This window comes from Lates calcarifer, linkage group LG17 (genome assembly GCF_001640805.2).
Source record: "Lates calcarifer isolate ASB-BC8 linkage group LG17, TLL_Latcal_v3, whole genome shotgun sequence".
Taxonomy (NCBI): Eukaryota; Metazoa; Chordata; class Actinopteri; family Centropomidae; genus Lates; species Lates calcarifer.
The window spans coordinates 14,722,678-14,744,219 of NC_066849.1; the positions used below are offsets into that span (position 1 = coordinate 14,722,678).

The 21,542-nt window shown below is 40.6% G+C and overlaps 1 protein-coding gene across 18 annotated transcripts in view; it reads right to left on the reverse strand.

Annotated features, from left to right (window-relative positions):
* The window catches only part of adgrl2a (adhesion G protein-coupled receptor L2a), a 95,257-nt gene that overhangs the window by 56,172 nt on the left and 17,543 nt on the right, over window positions 1–21,542 (reverse strand). For all 18 annotated transcript variants that reach the window (XM_051077138.1, XM_051077127.1, XM_051077126.1 and 15 more), the window contains exon 2: window positions 15,438–15,623. In XM_051077138.1, coding sequence (XP_050933095.1) covers window positions 15,438–15,513 — 76 coding nt within the window. In that variant the 5' untranslated portion in view covers window positions 15,514–15,623. The remainder of the gene's footprint in view (window positions 1–15,437; window positions 15,624–21,542) is intronic.

Here is a 21,542-nt window from a genome sequence, read left to right on the forward strand (position 1 = left end):
TATTTCATTTTTGCAGCCCTTTTCTCTCTGGAGTCAAAAAGAAACGCTTAAGGTGATAAACAATTTATCAGAGATGTTGGCTTGAGAGAAAAAGCCCAAGTGGAAAAAATGAAAACACGGCATGTTAGGAACAGGACTTGACAGCCAATCTTCACTTCATGTCAATGCGCTCTAGCATAGCTCCATCAAAAGTCAGCTATACAATGTGTAGTAACTGTAGAAACCTATGTAAAACATCAGTCAATGCCACATTACAATTTTTATACTCAAACTGTGACTTGAAAATAGCAGATGTGTAATGGAGATACGTCTGTTCTCACCATTTATCTTATCAAAAGGAAAAAGACTTTCAGATTGGCCTCATATGGTGCAAATTAGATATTTAAAACCTTTTTAAAATACATAGGCTGAAGAACAGGCTACAGAGTCTATACCATCACATAAAGGGAGAAAATGACATATTACGCCACACCAATCAAGAGCTATTCTATATCATACAGTATGTCATCAAATGATCCTTTATATTTATATATATATGAATATATATTCCTCTATGAATATCCTCAACACTTAATACATTTCTTTCTGTTTAATTGATGATGATAGAGGTCACATAGACTTCACATGGGTAGCAGTTATGTATGGCTGGGTGGGATACATTAGCTTGCACTGGCCTACTTTGTGGCTAGAAACGATCTGGTTCTTTGGTCATGCGCAAGACATCTAAGTTTGATCTGAAAAAATCAGCAGCCAAACCCACTGATGCTCTGTGTCCTAGGAACACTGTTAAAACACTTAACTTGCTGTGCAGAGCCTTTACAATCTTAGCCTCTGGTTTTATGATTTAGAACCAATGCAGTCTCTCTGCTTAAGTAGGAAAACAGAGGCTGGAGCAATGAGGAGATAAATGTGTGCTCGAGAATAATGTTAAGTCTCCTACAGAAACACACAAGCAGCTTTTCAACCATGCTGATGACAGGCCCTGTAATAATGGTACATTTTGGTGTTCAAATCTCTGGAAATCAAACAAAATTGTTGTCCTCTAAGCGCATTTTATTTGCCAGCTGGGTTTGTGCATCACTGACCAAAAGCATGGTCGTAAACAACCTCCAAAAGCCTCTCTCCATTGATTAGGCCGAAGGCTGAACTACTTTCTCACCCTGGTGTCGGATGGTATTTTTGGTACATGGGGAGATGAGTGACACAGACAAATCAATACAGGGACACCCAGTGGTCCAGCAAACAAAGTTCAGCGCAATACATGAGATATGTGGCCTTTGTTTCAATGTCCACAATAAAGTCATTCATTTTCTGATGTGTTCTCTAATTCATCAGTATTTCATTGTTGTGGTTCAATTTAGCTCCTTATTTATTCGAAATTCCTGAGAAAATATCTCCTCTTGAAACAGCAAATTTCACATTATGATACAATATTCATATACAGCAATATATCCATTGGTTAAAACAAGCTGAAAAAACACACACAGCTACACTATCCAGATCTGCTCTTTGTATAATTGTTGTGTTTAAGTTCTTTTATATTGTAAAATGGAGGGTTTGCTTCAAGCAAATTCTCTTTCTCTGTTTTCATATAGATAATATGAAGACACCAAAACACCATCGATCATGCTCTGGCATGACAATACATGGCAATTACAACAGAATAAAATGATCGCAGTGAATCTAACATAAACAAAATCCAATGCTTACTGTCTCACTTTACTAAATAATTTCATTATTCAAATGAGCCAGAAAAGTAATCATTATTTTGCTCATGGGGTCATTAGCATAATTATTCATGGGAATGCACAATATGAAAATTATTTACTCTCCATATGGTAACAGTAAACCATGTTACGAATATCAATATGTAGTGGATGTTAAAATATTGACTTCCTTTCTTTCCCTTTGAGCTTTTTCTGATAAGTCTGCTGAAATCACAGAATGAATTCAACAGTTTATTGGAGCAGCTGAAAGTACTTGTTGCTATATCGTGTTTCAGGGGTCTTTTTACTATTGAGCCATCTATGGTTGGGAAGAGGCTGCTGAGCTAACAAAATGGCGCCACGCATAGCACAGACCATTGGTGCGTAGGGGCAAAAATGGAGCCACATGACTGCAGCTGAGACGGATTTCATTTTGCGTTCATTGTGGTTTGTCACACAGATGCTGTTTCACACTCAAAAGGGGAAATTCAGCACTCTCCTCTTCACAGGTAGCCTGCACTTCCAGACACCTCCCCAAAATATGAGATGTTATTTTACTTTCTTTGATGTACTTTCACTCTGTGATAGTAGCATCCAAACCTGCACGAGGGCTGTAGAGAGACAGAGATGCCTATCAACCAAACACCAACAAGGAGGAGTTTTACACTGCCTGCACTAATTAAACAGCAGGAAAGTGAAGGATCAAGGCATAGTCGATAAAATATAATGTGGGAAGCTCAATCCTGTGACCATGGCAACATGGTACTGGCCAGATCCTTATCATGGCCTCGTTGACACTCTTCCTAATCTGCCATTCTGGTCACCCACCCTTACACCCCACCACCACCAATGGAAAAGTATTTCAATTCCTCTTCATCAGCTATGTGGTGAGCACTGAACTGCGCAGTGATTATCAGTGTCATTGTACAAGGCAAAGCTCTCAGTTGCAGCTCTACTCTTTCTTTCCACAGACTGAAATGAGACTGTAAGCCTTGAAAATACTGTATACATATTTTTTTACAACCAACAAGAGTAAATTAGAAGTAATCTTGTGTTTTGCCCACTGGAAAACAGCTGTTTGCTTTTTTAAAATACATGATCACTCAGCCTTTACACATGTGCTTATTGTACATGTTGTTATCACATGCTAGTAATTGATTTTGATTGGTGCACAGGACCTCTATTTCCATGGGTTATAGCACTTTATTACACCAGTGAGGGAACCTCTATTTAAAGCTTCCCAGGCTGGCATTTACTACCATGTGTAACCTTTGTGATGACATCAGGCCTGTACAGCTGACGAGCTGTGAGAAACTCCCGTATGTAAGGGGAACCCATTATGTACCGTCTCCGTGGTGCTGTAATACTTGAATTCTTTTTTTTTTTTCACAGATGAGCCAAATCAATTGGAAAGTGACCATCTGGTAGGATATGACTGTCAGTGAAGCAGAGGTAATAAACAAAATGTCTTCCTATTTCACAGAAATGAGGAGTCATTAGGATCTCCATCAGCCATGTAGTCCCATGAAGGTAGACATTAGCATGATCAACCAAAGGGACATAGATATGAAGGACATAAGAATATGTAGAATGTACACAGCTAATATGCAACTTCTGAAACAGCCATAGTTTAAATGAGGAAAATAAACTTGAGTCTATCTCAATACAGTAAAATTATTTCATTATTGCCTTATGCTGATTATGCAGCATAAACGACAGAGGAACTATTCTACTTTTCATCAGGGCTATCTCGCATCCAGTAAATGGTTTTCATATTAAAATGACCCTTTGTACCTTGAGTTACACATGCTTACAGAGTTAGTCCAGGGGCAAAGCAGAAGCTGATCAAAAGGTCTATTCAGCCACTCACGCTGCCATCATTGTGGCCAGAGCACAAAAGAGGTCTCCAGATTATTTTGATGTGAAACCAGATAATTTTTCTGTCGAGAGCCAATGAAAAGTGTGACGGAGACGCTCCCGACGCTTGTCGTCTACCGTTAACACAGCCCTTTGATTTTTCTCGCTGCTCTGATGGGAGCTAAACAGCTGCTTGTAAATGAGCTAGCATCTCTGCCCGGCCTGCCATTATTCTGCACTCCTGAGCCGACAAGGTCGCTTGCTGGGGGGATTTGGGGGCGAGGGGAAAGTGTGGCCTATAGCATTAGCTTGGAGACACAGGAAACGCAGCGTGAGTCCTCCAGGTTCTGCCATCCCACCCCTCCCCACCCCCTCTATGGTACAAGCAAAGGAAGTCTGTGAAGGAAAAGAAACCTTTAAGTCAAGACTCTTCCCACAGTGCTGATTCTATAATCCAGAGATATCCTTTACAATAGCATGTATTCTTAAGAAGTCAGGTCCACACAGGGGAGGAGAAGAAAGAAAATATTGCATATATCCTGCAAACAGCAGGGTATGAGGTAGACTGCTGACTCTGTGTGGCCACTGTAAAAAAGAATTACACCACTGGTTTGACAGATTTTAACATTCCTCTGAATTTTCTTCACATTAACTTTAGCTCAAGACTGCATGTCTATTTTCTTCCACTTCGTGTGTTGAGAGCTGATGTCATATTTTGGGCATGGCTAACAGCAAACGGCAGTCACTTATGTAGAGGTTTTTTTTCTCCTTTGAAATTCTGCCCATAACATCTGTAGATTATTAAACTCTTTGACAACTAAGGCCAAAACTATGACTTATGTGGCACAGAATAAACTGACACAACATCTTAGCTCATATTTATATCAGAGAAGATCAGCAAGAACCCAGAGTCATTCTGAAGGAGAAAAACCATTGATTTTTCTGTTCTTATTTCATCAATCCATCAGCATGATGCATAGTGCCACACAGAGAAAAAAAGGGATTTGCACGTATCCATAGTGATCTTGCATTAAAATTATTTTAAAAGTAAAAATATATTTGAAGCTTTTTTTTTTTTTAAAGAGAGAAATATCTTTTAAAAAGTTAATCCTGAATCATATTATAAAGTGTCAAAATATGTGGAATACTGGTTAATGTTAAGTCTTTGAAATGTAGTTGCGCACAGAGAGGGAGACAGGAACAGAGAAAGATATTGGAGGAGGAAGAAGAAGAGGCAAAGAGCAGCAGGGGGAACGAGCATTCCACCCTCATTTGTATTCTCCACCATCCAATTCACTCCAGTTCATTTACATCTCTGCTACTTCCATAGCAACAGCAGGGGGGCTATCAGGAGCATCTTTGATATAGGTACATGACTCTGAAAAAGATCTCGTCATTTCTCTCTGAATAGACGCTGTGAAAAAAAGACTTTCCCTCCCTTCCTTTTGGTATTAATGTGGGCTTCTTTATACAGAAATTTACCCTGTCAGAGACTTTTGTTTTTTTACATTAACTCTTTACGTCATCTCTAACCAACAGTTTTAGACACACAAAACCTGCACAGGAAGTGCCATCATTGCACAGAAAAGAAAACTGATCCTGTAGCTTTGTACTTGATGATTTTACTGTGTTCAGACAAAACATGGACACTTGCAAAGACTGGTAGCCAAGAAAGGTTTATGTTTTTGTTTCTTTTTCTAATCCAGGAGAATTTTGAATGGATACAAGGCATCGAGTGTTGCCGGTAGACTAAATGAAAATGCAGTGCACCAGCAGGAAAACACAGCCTCATCAAATTCCATGTACACTTGTATGTAAATCAACCTTTAGGCCTAATTAAGCTCTATGGGGCTCATCAAGGTCATAAATCCCCTTTTTTCATAATGCATTATTGACTTCACATCATCTGCACATGTCGGCTGACTGCACTCGCACAAGCACACAATGTCATCTCACTGTCTAATATCGGATAGCCCTGGGGCCAGGCGGTGTGTGTGTGTCTAAGTGAGTGTGTGTGTTTTTGTATGTGTGCGAGAGGGAGAGAAGAGGGGAGTGCTTTTTTTAGGTCACACGAAAAAGCAAGGACATCTTCTGGTAATGAAATGGCTGCGATGACCATCAAACAGTAAATTTTGTCTCATGGTCTTCAACAAATGGTCACTGGTAGATTTGGGCATTAAATTACAGTACATTTGGAGATTATCAAAGACGGGTCAAGGCTTTTTGACCATTTTGTTATGAAAATGCTGAGGTAAACTCAGTGTAATTTTAAAACTTCAGGAGGTAAATGTCCTTCAAACCAATACACTAAATACAGAAAGAAATGACTTTTCTGTCTGTCTTCAGTCTGTGTTGTGAGAACTGCAATTTAACCTACATTTTTAATTGTGTAAAATGAAACTGAGCTGACTACACTTCAAGCGTGGTTTGTTTGATTAGTAGTCGACTGATCCAAAGAGTCATTCCCGAAGAGAATTGATATAGGCCAGTCCCTGCTTAGAGTCATGCTGCCTTTTAGCGACAGCAAGCTCTTTGGACCTCATTACTCAGCCTTATCAGTGATAACATTTCAGACAATATCAAACGATTCAGAGTTTAAATGTGATAAGGATGTGAGTCACACTTTTTTGCGAGAGACCACTCAGACTGGATTTGTTATGTGTTTATCAGCTCTTCCTCTGGTCTATATCAGTTATCAGTATATAGTTTTTCATTACAAATGATGAAAAAAGGGGGAGGCAAAAATGGACTCAGATACATCGGGTAGCCCAGACTCCCTTCTCTGCTCCAATGAAGCGTTTGATGCTCCTCGATTCAATAAGGAAGCATTTCCCAATGGGTCACCAGTGGCAGTACACACAAATGAGAAGAGTCCATCTGCTTGGTTTGCATTCCCAGAGTGCACTTCCTCGAGCAGACCACAGCAGTGGTTCCTCTTCCCGAGACTCGGCTCTCATGTGCATGCATTTGTGCCACATTATTCAGCAAGTGCTTCAACTGACCCCCACCTGGCATTTAAATTCCCTGACCAACCGGGTAGTCATGCCCTGATGACACGACTGCTGCTCCAACTGAATTCTTTATATAGCTCTTATTCAGACTACACCACAGACTTACTACCTTCTAGGTTAGCTGGATTGTTATGTGACACAATGCGATTTTACTCAGATGCATTGGCCTCCTAGGGTTTTGTCTCCTGTCTGGATTCATTCAAGGTTGTGCACATTTTCTTCACACCTACAGAGTGCTTATCTGATGGATGTAACACAAAGGAAACAACAGTGTTTATTTATTTATTTTGATGCAGGATTTTCTTTTTTTTTTTTTAAATCAAGGGGCTGTTATCTTTAGATTTCCAGTGGTTCAAGGATTCCATCTCATAATACTTGAAGAGAAAGCTGGCCAAGATAAAATTGAATTTTACTCTTGTTTCAATTCATCAAGGATTTATTGGCTGGTATTCATTATAATCCAGAGGCTGAATATTATCTTGATGACCTTCCATCTCATATGTATTTTTTCCCTCCAGTGAACTGATTGTTATAACATTCAAAAGAGACCCCCCCCCCCCATTTTTTTTTTTTTGAAACTTTCAGATTTGGATTAACCTCATTTGAATCAAGTCCACAGACAAAGCCTGCTTCCTAACATTCTCACTCCTCCATCTGTTTCCAGCCCTCACACTATCACAGCAGGGGCACTTTGAAGTTCTCATTTAAGGATTTATCAGATGTCTCTCATGCTTATCTGCCTTAATTATTGCTTGTTGACTATTTAAAAATAATTTGGGGACGTGTGTCTGGGGGGTGGGGGGTAAGCGTGTGATGGAAATTAGGGTACAAGAGCAACTATTAAGCAAGAGGCAACGGTCCAGCTGAACTGAGTCAGCACTGTAAAAAGACACACACTTATGCTAAGAGGGGTTGATTCAAAATGACTTATTTCATTTGATATTGATTTGTGACATTTCCACGGGGGGGAATTTGTCTTTGATGACTATTTTCTTTGGCCCATCATTTACTTGAAAGTGGGGGGGCGGTTGAGAGCACAGGCCTGAGCCCTTGACACATGGACACACTTGGGGATCATAATGACTCACAAGGTCAAAAGTTGAGTCACATGGGGTCAAGTTGTAGTGATCTACAAGTGCACAAATGGCCTGAGCTGACATGCATTATGTTTGACAGCGAGTAAACCCACACTCCTGGGCTTCCTCACTTTGAATTATGACCTACAAAAATGGGGCAATGGGCTAAAACAACTTTGTTATTGACTGACAACATATTTTTGCAGCCTGCCTTTGGTCAAGCAGGTTTTAGACAAGCTTCACTATAAAGAAAGGGCTATAAGAACTTTGAACAAAAGGGGAAAATACTGAATGTACCAGTGAAACTTGGTAAGTTAACAAGCTTCATAAATGGGCACTCAGAGTTCCTTCAAAAGGCTCTGGTTCTAAATCCTTTATATTTATGGGCGTAGTTTCACCACCCCTCGTTTACAGGAGCCTCCTTGGGATTTATAGCTGCTCTAAATCAGAACTGAAAGCAAAAGGACAAAGAGGATTCCACTAAGGGCAAGCAGGAATATCTTGCATCTGACTCTTGAGCGTGAACTGTGAAGTCTGTGAAATCATAAGTCTTTGGATATATTATGCTCTCTTAACAGAATCTGTCATTACATGTTCTGCAATCAGTTTTCATTGCCTGGCATCCAAACCATAACCACACTTTACCCTGCTTAAGTGAACATGCCTTTCAACACCATCCTCACAATGAACATGTGATTACATACCCCTTGAACACCTGCAGATTGTTGTTGTTTACATAAGGTATTTCGGCTGATATGGAATGGAAAATTCACAGGCATGAGTCAATGGTTTCATAAATGGTGGTTCTCAGAAGACCACTTCAACACATTCATTCCTAAGTTGCTCTTGTTGCTCAAATCAGGAGGTAGAGAGATGTAATTCCCTGTATGCAGCAAAACTGCACTGCATGCATAGTAACAGTTCATTCATAACAGTCGACATCAGTCTCTAATTCATAGAAAAAGTCGGGTCTATATAGATAGCGATTGAATATTGCAATGCTGCACTCTGTGTGACCTGAACACTGCAGTCTAATCACCTCAAAATTCCACAGTATTACAGTAGCAAACAGGAAACCGAGCTACATTTGCCCTTTGACCAGCTGAGCTGGTTCATTTGTGTGGGGCGAGGTGCACATGCTGGTTCCTGTTTGAAATACCATCTACACTGGATAATCAAAAACATTCTCCTCATCCGCCCCTTCCAGACAGCACTTCATCAGCAGTCCTTGCGTGAGGTCTGTCTGCAGGCCTTGATGTCCACTACACAGGCTCTAGCAACATAAAAATATTAAAGAACTAAAGGGCCTGTGCTATTTCTGATATCATTCAGGCAGCTTTGGGTATTTTCTCAACACAGATGCCTTTTTTACTATATATACCAGAACCTTTAAAATCAAATCCTCCTGCCTACCTGCGGTAAAGCCATTTCATTTCATTCTATCACCACAACTAACAAATATAAAACAAAGAACGAAACAAACAAAAACACAACTCTTAAAACGGAAGCATATCTCTGTCAAATTGAAGCCTGCTTATACAAAGATGCCCACATACTGCTAGTCACATCTGCCACGGCCAGATCAGAGAACAACCAACAAAAGCACAAAACAATAAATGCTCCATGAATAATAGGTCTTTGGTTATAGACCACTGCACTGGAGATTGATAAGACGTATTTGTTTTCCCATATTTGGGATTCAGAGAGGAGACAGTATGGGTTATCAGAACATGTTTTGTAGATTGTTTGGGATATACTTGTTAGGGACCCACATGATTCTACCTGGGCAAGAACAAAGTGAGACAAAGCATGACGGTAAAATACAAGGCAGATAGGGACATGAGGGTAGATGACTAATCTAGGGTGCCTGAGATCCCGCCCAGCGAGAGCCTCGTGGGACCTGTGTGAATACCCATTATGCACAAAGATCAGCACTGAGAATGATGGGAAAAGGTAGGTTTCACACTAAGTCTGAGGCTCTGTCACGCTGAACCACTCTCCCAGACAAGTCTGAAACCCAATTAAGGGCCATGTTAGAGGTTGAGCCACATGTCGAGAGACACAGTCCTGTTGTTATGTGCGAGAAGTCTGTAAGACTCATGACTTCATTAGACAAACAGCCACATCTTTGCAAAAGAAAAACTCTTTGCTTGGGTTTATACAGGAAAAACATACATCTCAGGAACTTTGAAATAAAGTACCTGTTAAGGAATAAATAGCCTCATAAAATATCATTTACAGTCTTCATGCCATAACTGACACATGGAGGAGAACAACTGGAGTTGAAACAAGGGATTGTGTCTCCTGTCTGAACTTTGGCATCGGTGTCACGGCTGAGATCTCAGCATGAGTTATGGAAGGTGACAGCAAACAACAAACTAATGATGCTTTCCAAGGTTATCTTGGCATAAATAACCATTAAGAGGAATGCTGATGCAGCAGCCCAAACCCACAGACACCAACATAAGCCACTGAAATGGCATTAAAAACCTTTGGCAAGGGCAGTGAGTTAATAATTATGGGTTTCATATATTTTGGTTTAGTGGAACATCTTTTAACTGCTTCAGTAGCCAGGTGACGGGAGGGTCTGTGTTTGGGTGGGAGGGAGAAGGGTGGCAAGATGTCAGAGCTCCACCATGCTCTTGCATGACAAATACCAACCTGGAGCCAGCTGTGACAAAGCCCTAATCCAGAAAATCCCTCCTTCCTTTGCTGAAAATCCTAATGAGGATTTGAAGTGCTCAGCAGGGAGGAGACCCAGGGGCTGTGGTTACACCTTGCCACTGCTTGCTCTCCCAGTCATTGTCTCCTTATCTCCTTATTGGCCGAGCCTGGCTGGCGATGAAAGAGACATGACAGCATGGCGGGACTTCGTACACAGGCCCCACGCCTGCCTGGCTCCACGGGAAGCCAGATTCCGCAGTCTGCTGCAAACAACCACGATGACATCAAGCAGGAGGTGGAAAGACAAAACCAACAGAAGTTGTTTACTAAAGACACACGAGACAAAAAACGAAGAATTCACCCCTTTGGCTCTAGCTGTTTTGGTGCTGTTTCCAGCATATAAGTAAATTGGAAACAATGTACCTTAACAGGCAAATAAGCATTTCAAAAAATAATTACTATACTAAAGTAATTATTTTTTTAAAAACTAATTAGCTATAGTCCAGCCTTTTCAAATTACCTTAAATGCCAAATAAAGTGGTCAGGGAACCGGAGTGTGGCGACACAGTGGGATACTATTCTTTTTCCATGGACACAACTCTGGCACAAATTAATACTTCAAAAGAACAGGCCTACTGCCCATGGTTCCACAAATGCTTATATGACAGACAGAACGTTTTTTCTTTTTTTAGATAAAATGCACAAGCAAAATAAAGAGGCCCCTAGTGGAGAGAATGAAAAGCAGATTATCAGTAAACACAGATACAGTGTCTTTGTCTTTGTGTAGAATAGGCTTGTAATGTCTGGATTGGCTTTATCTGATTGAATTGTCCTGTTAGATACCAATCTGCTTGCCATCTGCTAATCAGCTTGCTGTAACAGAGGTATGGCATGAGGTTAGGTCAGATGGAAAAGTTCTCAGGGTATAAAAAATTAAATGATAACCCATGTTTAAAAAGTTGTATAAATATGCTTTCGTGGTGACAAGTAGGCTAACCAGAGCAAATAGGTGGTGGCACAGCACTGGGAGTTGCACAATCGTGTTCTTGCAAGTTCTGGCTCACATTAAGCCCTCGGCTTTTACTTCCAGTAATTACATTTCAGAACACCTTGATTGTCTATTTCATTCCATTCACTTTGAGATGAAGGCTTTAAGTCTCTCCTTTTTTTCCTTTCACATGGTACTTTTAAAGGTGCCCTTCCCTGTTGCCCTTGAGAAATCTCAAGTGCTTCAAACATTTAAACCTTTGAGGAGAAACAATAGTGCGGTTTCAGGGTGTACGGTGAGAACAGAAATACTCTGTGTCAGGCTTGTTCACACAAGTTCTGTCACTGAAACATGGCATTTATATCATGGCAAACTCTTTATATGCCCTTCACCTCACAGACATAGCCAGCACAGGCCCCACAGAAATGAAATAACAACATGCAATCTGGAGGAAATAACTGTTGTTGAATCATTCTTACAAAAGATCACCTTGACCTGCTTCACAGTGCTTTGCTTTTCATATACTTATATAGAGTGTGGTCTTTTACATATTGTAAAAACCACCAATATCACATAATAAAGAAGAGAAAAGTCTCACTTCTTATAAAGCCTCATTACAGTGAGTTCATTTATCAAGTGGTCAACAACAGAGTTGATGACAATAGGCAAAGAGGCATCAATATCTAAGAAACACCATAGAAATGTGACACAGACACACTTTCTCTTGATACACTCTCAGCACTCTTTCTAGTATGTTGCAAACTTTGTTGTCCCTGTCTCCTGACACAGAATCCTTACTCTGCTCTCTAATTCTGCCTCGCCGTAATTCTAACAATCTTCAGGAAAGCCTTTGAAGAGAGCGCATGGCTGAGTTAGGTGTGAATTGTTATTCTGTCGCTGATACATACAAATCCTTTCAACCCCACCAGACTCGACTAAATTATTTTGGAAGACATGTGAGCCAATTTAATCATATGTTGCAAGGGAAAATCATCACAGTTTTTACATTTTGCAAAAAATAAGGAAAAAAACATTATTACTTCATGAATTACACCTTCACCTCTTTTCTGCTGGGTTGCTATGGTGACATCCGCAGAGGACACCAGGATGACAAAAGGAAATAAACCTGGTGCATCAAAGATCACTCCGAATGCCAGAGGGCAAACTTGTGTTGATGTAAAACAATATCAAAGCAGGTCAGAGCAGAGCTTACTGATGAAAGTGATAGGCAGAAATATCAGCTACTTCACCACCAACCTCATGACCATTTATTGTCGACTTTATAATCAACATCTGAATTAAAAATGACTCATTAAATAAATGTTGCATTTGGTGTTTAAAATAATAATAACCCATCTCATTGCTTTCACATGCAATACTGAAAAAAAAAAGTTTACAAAGCCGGTAAGTACAACTCTGTTTTTTAACATTAATTACAACACTGTGGCAAGAGTGACTTTTGGTGCTTTTACTTGATACCAGGGGTGTAACGATTCTGAAACTGAGACCGAAACTGTGATACAAACATCCACAATCTCAGGAAGACAGAACCATGAGATAACTAAGATAACTCCTGGTGACATCTTAAAGGTTATTGAGAGATCTCACTATTGCACTTCTTGTGACAAGTAAACAAAATTTGATAAGAAAAACTTGTGGAGAGGATCTTTCCTGAAATTGAGGCCAAATTGTAGAATTTACACACCATGACCCTTTAAGACTGGCAAAATGTTTGACTTCCATGTTATAACCAAGATCCCAGATGATATTTGGTCTCATATCAGTGTGTCCATATCAGTATTGATATTGATTGCAGCATCTATGTCATAGGCCCATAAGATTCTCCTGGGCTTTTGTAGGATTACGGACAATACTGTATGAGCACTGGCTTAAATGTTTGATCCAAGATCTTCAAACAATCACACTGTATAAACGTATCTATATTATAACAAAATAATTATTATTGTAGAAGTTTTACCATGACTGTAAACAGTCCTTCACTAAAAGGTTAACTGTTCACAAGCAGAACAGAAAAGAGATATCTCTTTAATCATTATTTTTGTACTGACTGTAATAAAACACAGCAGAGTGTAATATGGCTAATTCCATATCATTTGGTTGGAAAATTCTGGCCCTCAGGGGTCCTTTGATATATATAACATTATTCCATATATACTGTGTAATTAAAATAATAAGGCAAATCATTTTCAGAAACTAATGTCACTGACTGGGCTCCTGGGGTTGTGGATACATACAAACCCTTTTTCAGAGTTAAGATATGAGGAAAATGAGAGATGAAAAGCTAGGAATGGCAGTGAGTCAGCCAAGCAGCTACAGATCACAGATATGTAGAGTTGCGGACATGAGTCAAACCAGTGGAGTCAAATGTGGAGGATGGGACATATGTTATGGAAGAGAGGGTCAGAGAGAAACGTAATCCCCCACAGCTACAGTATTAATCTCGGCTGTGTGTGTGTGTCTCTTCCTTCAAACACATAAAACAAGGGGAAAAAACAAACTTTAAACTATTTACAGCATTCTACTAACCCATTTAATTCAATTATAAAAATGCATTAAAAAGATATTAGGGGTAGACGCAGTTTAATGAAGCATGTTTACTTGGGGATATTGTTTGTAATGAACTGTTTCTGGGCTGATCTCTGCGGCTGAGATGGGAAATGGGGAGGAGGTGTTGCGGGTGGGGGAACCAACAAGAGGAAAAGGTGGATGACAAATGTCATCAGTAAATGGGCTGACTTGTTTGTTGTGTTGACTCATTCTCACTCCTGATTTGGAGTGGACATTTCCTCATATACTACAGTCACTGCGTACTATCTCTGTTTGCCTTGGGAGGGTGTAGACTCCCATGGAATCACCTGTCAGCAATGAGTCTCACAGCAAGGACCAAGGTTCAAGGTACTGTTATGTCCCCTCTGGCCGATGCTCCCTGACTAGCCATTACAAGGCCATTAGCGGTGTAGCGCCAAGATCCCTCACTGGCTTCCTACCTCGCAAATACTGCAAACTGACTAACTTTACTCATATATACCCAAGCCTCAAAACTGAAAACACTTATCTTTGCATGTGGTTTCTATAACAATATGTCAGAGTACCAACATATATGGAATACATATGATTATAGACCGTCACTTTTAAGTGATTTCTGTGATTCTGTGCATTTCCTAAATCATTGAAGCCTACAGAGATTACACACTGCTCAAATTTCCTGCTTCTTATATGAAAGATCAAATCCAAGTCAGATGATACATGAGAAACACATATGATATGGTATATTGTGCCAGTGGGACTTGCTACAGTGTAAATTAAGCATCTCGAGAAATCATTACCATTCAACGTTAGGATCAATAATCCTACATTATTGAGTTTTTAAAAAAAAATCAATATAGCAGGTATAGTGAACAGTTGGCCGGGGCTTCAACAGTTGGCACCAGCGAGCTAAATCTGTAATGGCTCTACTGATATATTGCACTGAAAAGACGCCAACTTGGGTTTATTCTAAATGCAATCATCAAACATCTTGAGTAATGTACCTCTATTCCTATGATTAAACACTAATATGTACAGGATACAGTTTATGAGATATGGTTTGGATGCATAAATCTTGTAATTACGATACAGCCGAGAGTGATTTAATGAAAGCTAAATACACTATGATTAAAACACATTCAAGCTTTATACTTTTTGAGGTGTGAAATCTGTGTGTGTCTGCCATGAGACAGCCAATTTTAGCGAGGAGTTTACAAATGGATCCAGCTCTGATGCCACTGGGAACAACTGACGCTTTCATGCAGAAAATCTCAGACAAATCACAATTTACCAACTAATGAAACCACTCAAGATTATCCCCCATCCGCCTGTGCCCACTGTCCTCAGAGCTGCATTACTTACACAAGCGCTGTCTGCACTCAGAGGAGCAGCTCTGGCTTGAGTCACAATTTCCCTGTTCTTGCTATATTCCTACATAAGACAACAGCGAAAAAGATATAATTTCTGGCATGGGCTGCCATAGAGCACGAGACGATACTCATTCAAAAGATGCTATAAAAATACTGGCATGACAACAAAACAGTATGTTTTTATAGAAAACAAAGACGACTGTTTCATATGTACTTACCTTCTGTGGAGTGCACTTGGGCTAGTGTGATGAGAAACCAGCAGAAGGTGTGTAGTTTCCACAGGGAGCATGCCATGGCGCCTGGTGTTGATGGTTTGTGGCAGGTTTGTGTTGTGACTACAAAGCTTCTGATTAAAAAAGTCCAAGCCAACTGGTCTCAGAGATGCTCATCATTGATCCTCTCACCTGCGGAGCAGACCAAAGAGAGGCGTTCAGCTCAGGGAAGAAATTTATTCCACGTGCCAGCTCTGTCCCTGCGTGATTTCACGCAGTTCACCCTGTCACACTCTTTATCACAAGGCACTTGATGCTGCATATACATTCCACTGCACAAACATGACAAACCTTAAGCTGTGAAATGCTACAAGCCACTAAAAAAAGCCCAGAGGGTCAATAATCCTGAGAGGGGAAATCCCTTAATGGCAACTGAATGCTAACCATTTCACTGGCAGGAGTGGGATCTGGGAGGGACCAGTGCTGCCATCAGACAGATAAAGCCCGCCCTGTCCATCTCCTCGTGACCCATAACAAGTGATGCTAAACTTATCAGTGCTGTGTCAAATGATATTTTCTGTACCTAATGCAAAGAATTTATTTATACTTTTTTTAGCATTTTTAAATCTTTACTAACATTTAGTATAGCATAGGATTTTTCTTGTCCCACAGCACTATGTGACATGTTAGTATGGATTTTTAAGTGATGTTGATTAATAGCAGTAACCTCACCATGTGCTTAGTCTCAACACCAAAATTATCTCTCTGAAAAAATAAAAATAAAAAATAAAAACTTTCCACAGATTTTCATCTTCAAATGCAGACTTGGGAGTCAAAATTCTGCCGACTGTCCAGAAGAGTTGCATCATGAACTGACCAGGTGTAAACTGACACAGCATCAAAACTCTACAACCACATGGCGGAAATGTTAAATTATCTGACAGTAGCATTAAATGCTAAAGTTACCCATGGTAATAGCTTGACGAACATTAGCCAAAAAGCTTTCCATCCTGCTGCAGTCATATTGGTTTGCATTAGCTTGGTTGTTGTCTGAGTAATCAATGGAAAAACTCTATATACACTTTGGTCAAATACTTACGTTATTTTAAGTTATATTTAGAAAGTCTACATGGCCAGTTAAACATTTGGCATAGTATATTTTACAAAATGAGTAAAGGATCACATGTAACTATGCAGGGAGCAGAGTCACATTTACCTTTATACATTTTAAAATTAGCTACATTATAACCTTATTCAAGTAGAATTTCCTACTACTGGTATTAACTTCTGCTTAAACAGAAGTTCCAAAGTAACAGTGCACTATTTGACTGATATTTTGTGACCAGCCTACATCCCCCCTCAGTTAAACAAACAAACAAACAAAGACACATTACCCAGCAAATGGTCACTTCTCTGTTGTGACTAACCACAAACCACCTTATCTCTCCAGCCCCTCCCTCTCTCTCTTGCATCTCTCCAAACCAGAATTCCTCTCTCCCTACCTCATCCATACCTGTCCCTCTAGTACAAGTCTGTTTGAATGTTTGTTTTTGCTCTCTTTCGCTACAAAAGCAAATGGCCTCCTCCCTGTCATGGATACAGTGCTGGAGCTGTGTAGGGTGAAACCTAATGCCTACCTGCGCGCCCAGGCATGTGTTTCACACTCCTAACGGCTCCCTTTTGTCTGTGTGTTTACACGACTGGGCTAAGCTCAGTCCTCTCACTCCCATGAACCATTAGCACATTCACCATGGGATATGGCATCACTCGGGCAACAAGGCACATAGGACCCCATTAGAAACTGTTTTTTTTCTTCTTATTTAGCACATTCAAAAACAACATTCCATTTTTTTTTGGTGTCTGCTGCCCGCAATGGTTTGTTAAGATTCAAGGGACTGAATGTTATCCACAATGCTAGCAGCTAACAAGAGAACTCAACTGAAAAGGCAGCGAGGAATTCTGTTTGTCATGTACAGTCAGAGCTGCACGAGTCAGCTTCAGCTGGCTCCTCCACTGGAGAATATCCACGGGCTGAGGAGTCTTTGATCTATTTTGTCTGACTTCTCAGACAGTATAATAATTCATCACGGAGAAAACATGCAGAGCGCACACATTAGCCAACAAAGTTATAATTAAGCCTGCCATAATCAGCTCATCTAGTATGACATTACGCCTCACCTGAGACCTCTAATTTTAGAGCCATTTAAAAGAGGTTAACAGGAGCAGAGTACTGCAGCCACAGTGTATTCAGTTTCAATGGAATAATATGCAGTCATGAGACTCGACAAATGAAAGTTGATCATGGGGACCAAACATTGGATTCCAACAAAACCCTGACCCTTGTCTTATAGCTAATCAGTGCATTTGGCACCAATTAAATTTATCAGGCAAGTGGCTGCGTATAATCAGCCTACACTCAAAGTCCAAACAATATAATGAGGACTTAAGCAGACTGTCTCCACAATAAAGCTGATACAGTGAGCATATAGGCTTAAGGATCTTGATCCATGCGCACAAAGTCTTAGCTCTTACTGTATTGTCCACTTAGGGGAACAGACAATACTTAGATCACACACACATTTACATGTGTAGAGATGAGAGTGATGATAATCCCATTCAGTCATTACATTGTCCTGCAGCAAAGTAATTTACTGTGAAAACTCAGAGTGAAGTAATAGATTGACTTAATTGTTTACATGGTTCAAAAGAACCAAGGATGAAGAACAATAAATTGTAAGTTTACTTGGGTGTTTGATAGCTAGAAAAGAAAAATGTGAGACAGCCCATTTTTAAACAGGAAATAGAAATATAATATAAACAATGAGTAGATTTCTTTGGTGTTAATTGTTCTTAACATCAAATCTTACAGAGCAGATTCACACAGGCTCTATCACTCAAGGTGTTAGTTGTAGCATCAAATTTGTTTCACTGTCACTCAAAAGAAAAATAATAAATAAATGAAAGAGTTTTATTTCCCCACCATCCCTATAGCCCTGTCGCTCTTTTATCCAATACAGTCCCACTTTCCATCTGGTTCACTCTGCGACCTCTGTGGTGCACGCACGGAATCAAAACACAGGCATGTATGGAATACACGTGCCAAGTGCAATTTCAAAGACTGATGGTACGCCTACTCGGCTTATGACCTTGACACGAGTAAGATAACCTGGTTAAGGTCCCCGCATGATAGTTGAAATAATGGGTGTGTTGCCTTACAGTGGTTATAAGTGAATTATTAGTGTGCACATAAACACTCTGATTTTCCCTTTGCAGCTGACATGAATACTGTGGTAAGTGCTGCACCCAAAACTTAAAATCTATCTTAAAAGACACTTGTAATTCAGCCAAATCACACTACCTCTTTAACCCCAGGACTATTAATTCGAGGAAATATTTTATTCCTCATTTTTCATATTAATAATCCATAAATATGAGCACTGTATTAATTACTTCAAGAACAGGTTCAAAGCGTGCATTTCGGTACATATGTGTATCTTTTTCGTGGCTGCGGGTGTTCGTGTTTACACACAAACTGTAATAATTCTCAGCCTGAGACGACATTGCTGAATCAATATGATTATTCTTGCTCCCCTGTCATCATTGCTTAGTGTTAAAAAAAAAAAAAAAAAAAGGCAGCACACTCAACAGACCCCCTGCATCAGAATGTGAAGACAAAGACAAGATGCCTTTAAACAGTTTCGCCTCCAAGGCAGTCGAGGCCCCCCGCCATGAAAAAAAAAACTGAATGTTGATCCCTAGTACATGGGGATGGGTGTTCTGTAAATCGATGATAACAGTCCTATACTTTAATATATTTTGTATCACGCTGTGAGCGCTTAACATGCTGAGACACCAAAGGCGCAGACTGGAGGGAGACTGTCTGACTGCCGTTCCTCTCATTAAATGTGCTGAAGTCTCCCCTCTCAGCTGGGGGTCTCTTTTCTCTCTCCACCTTGTAACAGAAACCGCCGGCGATCATACCTTGACTGTTTTCTTAAATAGCCCTCGACTTTTGGGTGTGATCGCTGAGCAGGTTTTAACATCTGCATCAACGTGCTGGGGTTTTGGGGCTATATGGGTGGGGTGGGGATTGATGATGAAGAGCATCATCATCAACAACATGGCTGCTTCTAAGGCGTGAGACACACGATTGAGGCAATTTTCTGTGATTGTTAAGCACAGATTGCTAAAATGTCAACAGGCTTCACACTGTTTTGGCTAAATATGAAGTCATTGCAGGCAGATGTTTAAGTACTCTGAGAAATGGAGAAGCCACAGGGGCGTGGGCCCAGAGGCTTTAAACATATGTGTACTTGATATATTCGCAATACAACAGAATGCTGTATAATTGACAACTGAGTGACAAAATTGTGAATTGCAGGAGCTCAGTTGGTCCTCTTAAGAGGAAAAAATAAAAGGCTTAGTAACTGGGAGGAAGGGGGTTATTAGAAGGGAGGGGAGGAGGGGTTGATTGAAAAGGACAGTTTGAAATTTGAATGCAGCGGGGGTCTGAAAACAAGAGGCAGATGTGAAAGAATGCTGGGCTCCTCAGACAAAGGTCCTGGTTGTCCCCTCTCTAGCTGTTAGAGGGCCACAGGAGAATAGAAGAAGAGTTGGGCCTTTCTATTAAACAAGGTCTGGGGAGAATAGAGGAGGAGGAGGGGGCACCCAGAATAAAGAACCTGAGTGGGGGAGGGGGGGCTCGAGTTACAATAAAAGATTGACAGCTTGCAAGTCTTGCTTGACCCTTGAATTAGCCCCTGAGCTTTCAACAAACCTCAAGAAAGAGTCGGGATGTTAATTGTCACAGAACATCACAGTGATGCAAAAGAAGGGAAATATGGGGCCGGAGATTCACTGAAATGTAAATCAGAACCAACAGACCACCACATGTTGAATGTGTGTGGTGGAGGGGGGGCACATTTGGTTTCTATTGGGTTTTCCCAACAGCATCCTCATACATGAATTCATACATACTATAAGACTCCTCTTATCTCTGTTTCTCTTGCCCACTTTGAGGGGGAAAACTGAAATACCTGGGGACACACAGCTCAGTTACAGAACACTCAGCCTCAGCTGTGGAGGAAATATATTCCCAAAAGAGATTGCGTTCCTGCTTTGACACTGCTGAAGATGTACAATTTGCAAGCCTAAATCAGAAAATTCGCACTCCAGAGGGGAGAGATTGGGCTGGTGATCGGATGAGTCTGGAGCCCCACTGAGTCAGATATGGGGCAGGCAGGAATCAGAGGCTGGCCCCTCTGCTGAGGGAATGATTGAGAGCAGCACAGGGCCAGAGGAGCTGAATGACACCCAACCAAACGCTCTTTGACTGCTGGTGCCCCCAGCGCTAGGCCCTGACCCTGACAGGGGACTCAGCCAGAGGAATACCAGGACGTGCGGCTCAACAGGACAACACAGCTTCTTTAGAAGGGGGATGGAGGGTGGGGTGATGTAGGAGTTAAGGGGGGGGGGCAAAGGTGAAAACAAAGCAAAGCAGGGGTTGTGGGGTGGGGGGCGGTGGGGTTGTGCTTTTCTGTTAAAGTGTTATGTAACATCTTATGAGAAAATCTTTTGCATCAAATATCATTTCAGATAGTTCAAACCTATTATGACATCCCGTGTAGTTACACTGAATTGCAGGCACACGGTTACTCATCATTTCAAGTATTATCTAAGCCATTTCATCAGCTGAGGGCACATAAAAACAATTGTTTTTAAATCATAATGTTTAGATTAAATGAATCATTGCCCAGCTCTTGTGCAAGCCACACTTTCACAGAAAAGGCAGCAGCATGCAAAAGCCGGAACGTGTGACATAAGCGTGGGGCTTGTCATACTCATTGCTCTTAGTGTTTCCACCATTCATCATTTTTATGAGCCACTCAATTAATCGATTAGAGTACTCCCCCGCTGGTCAGGACATATGGCTACTAAATAAAGCAATCATGAGCCAAACCCTGGAACACGCTCCAGCTCATCAATACATTTATGGAGACAAAAATGGAAGCATTGTCAAAAACAAATACAGGAGATGGGGGGGGGGAAAATCTACTTCAGGTGCATATTTAAATGTGAGATACCCATGTTTATCAGTGAATATTTCTTAAT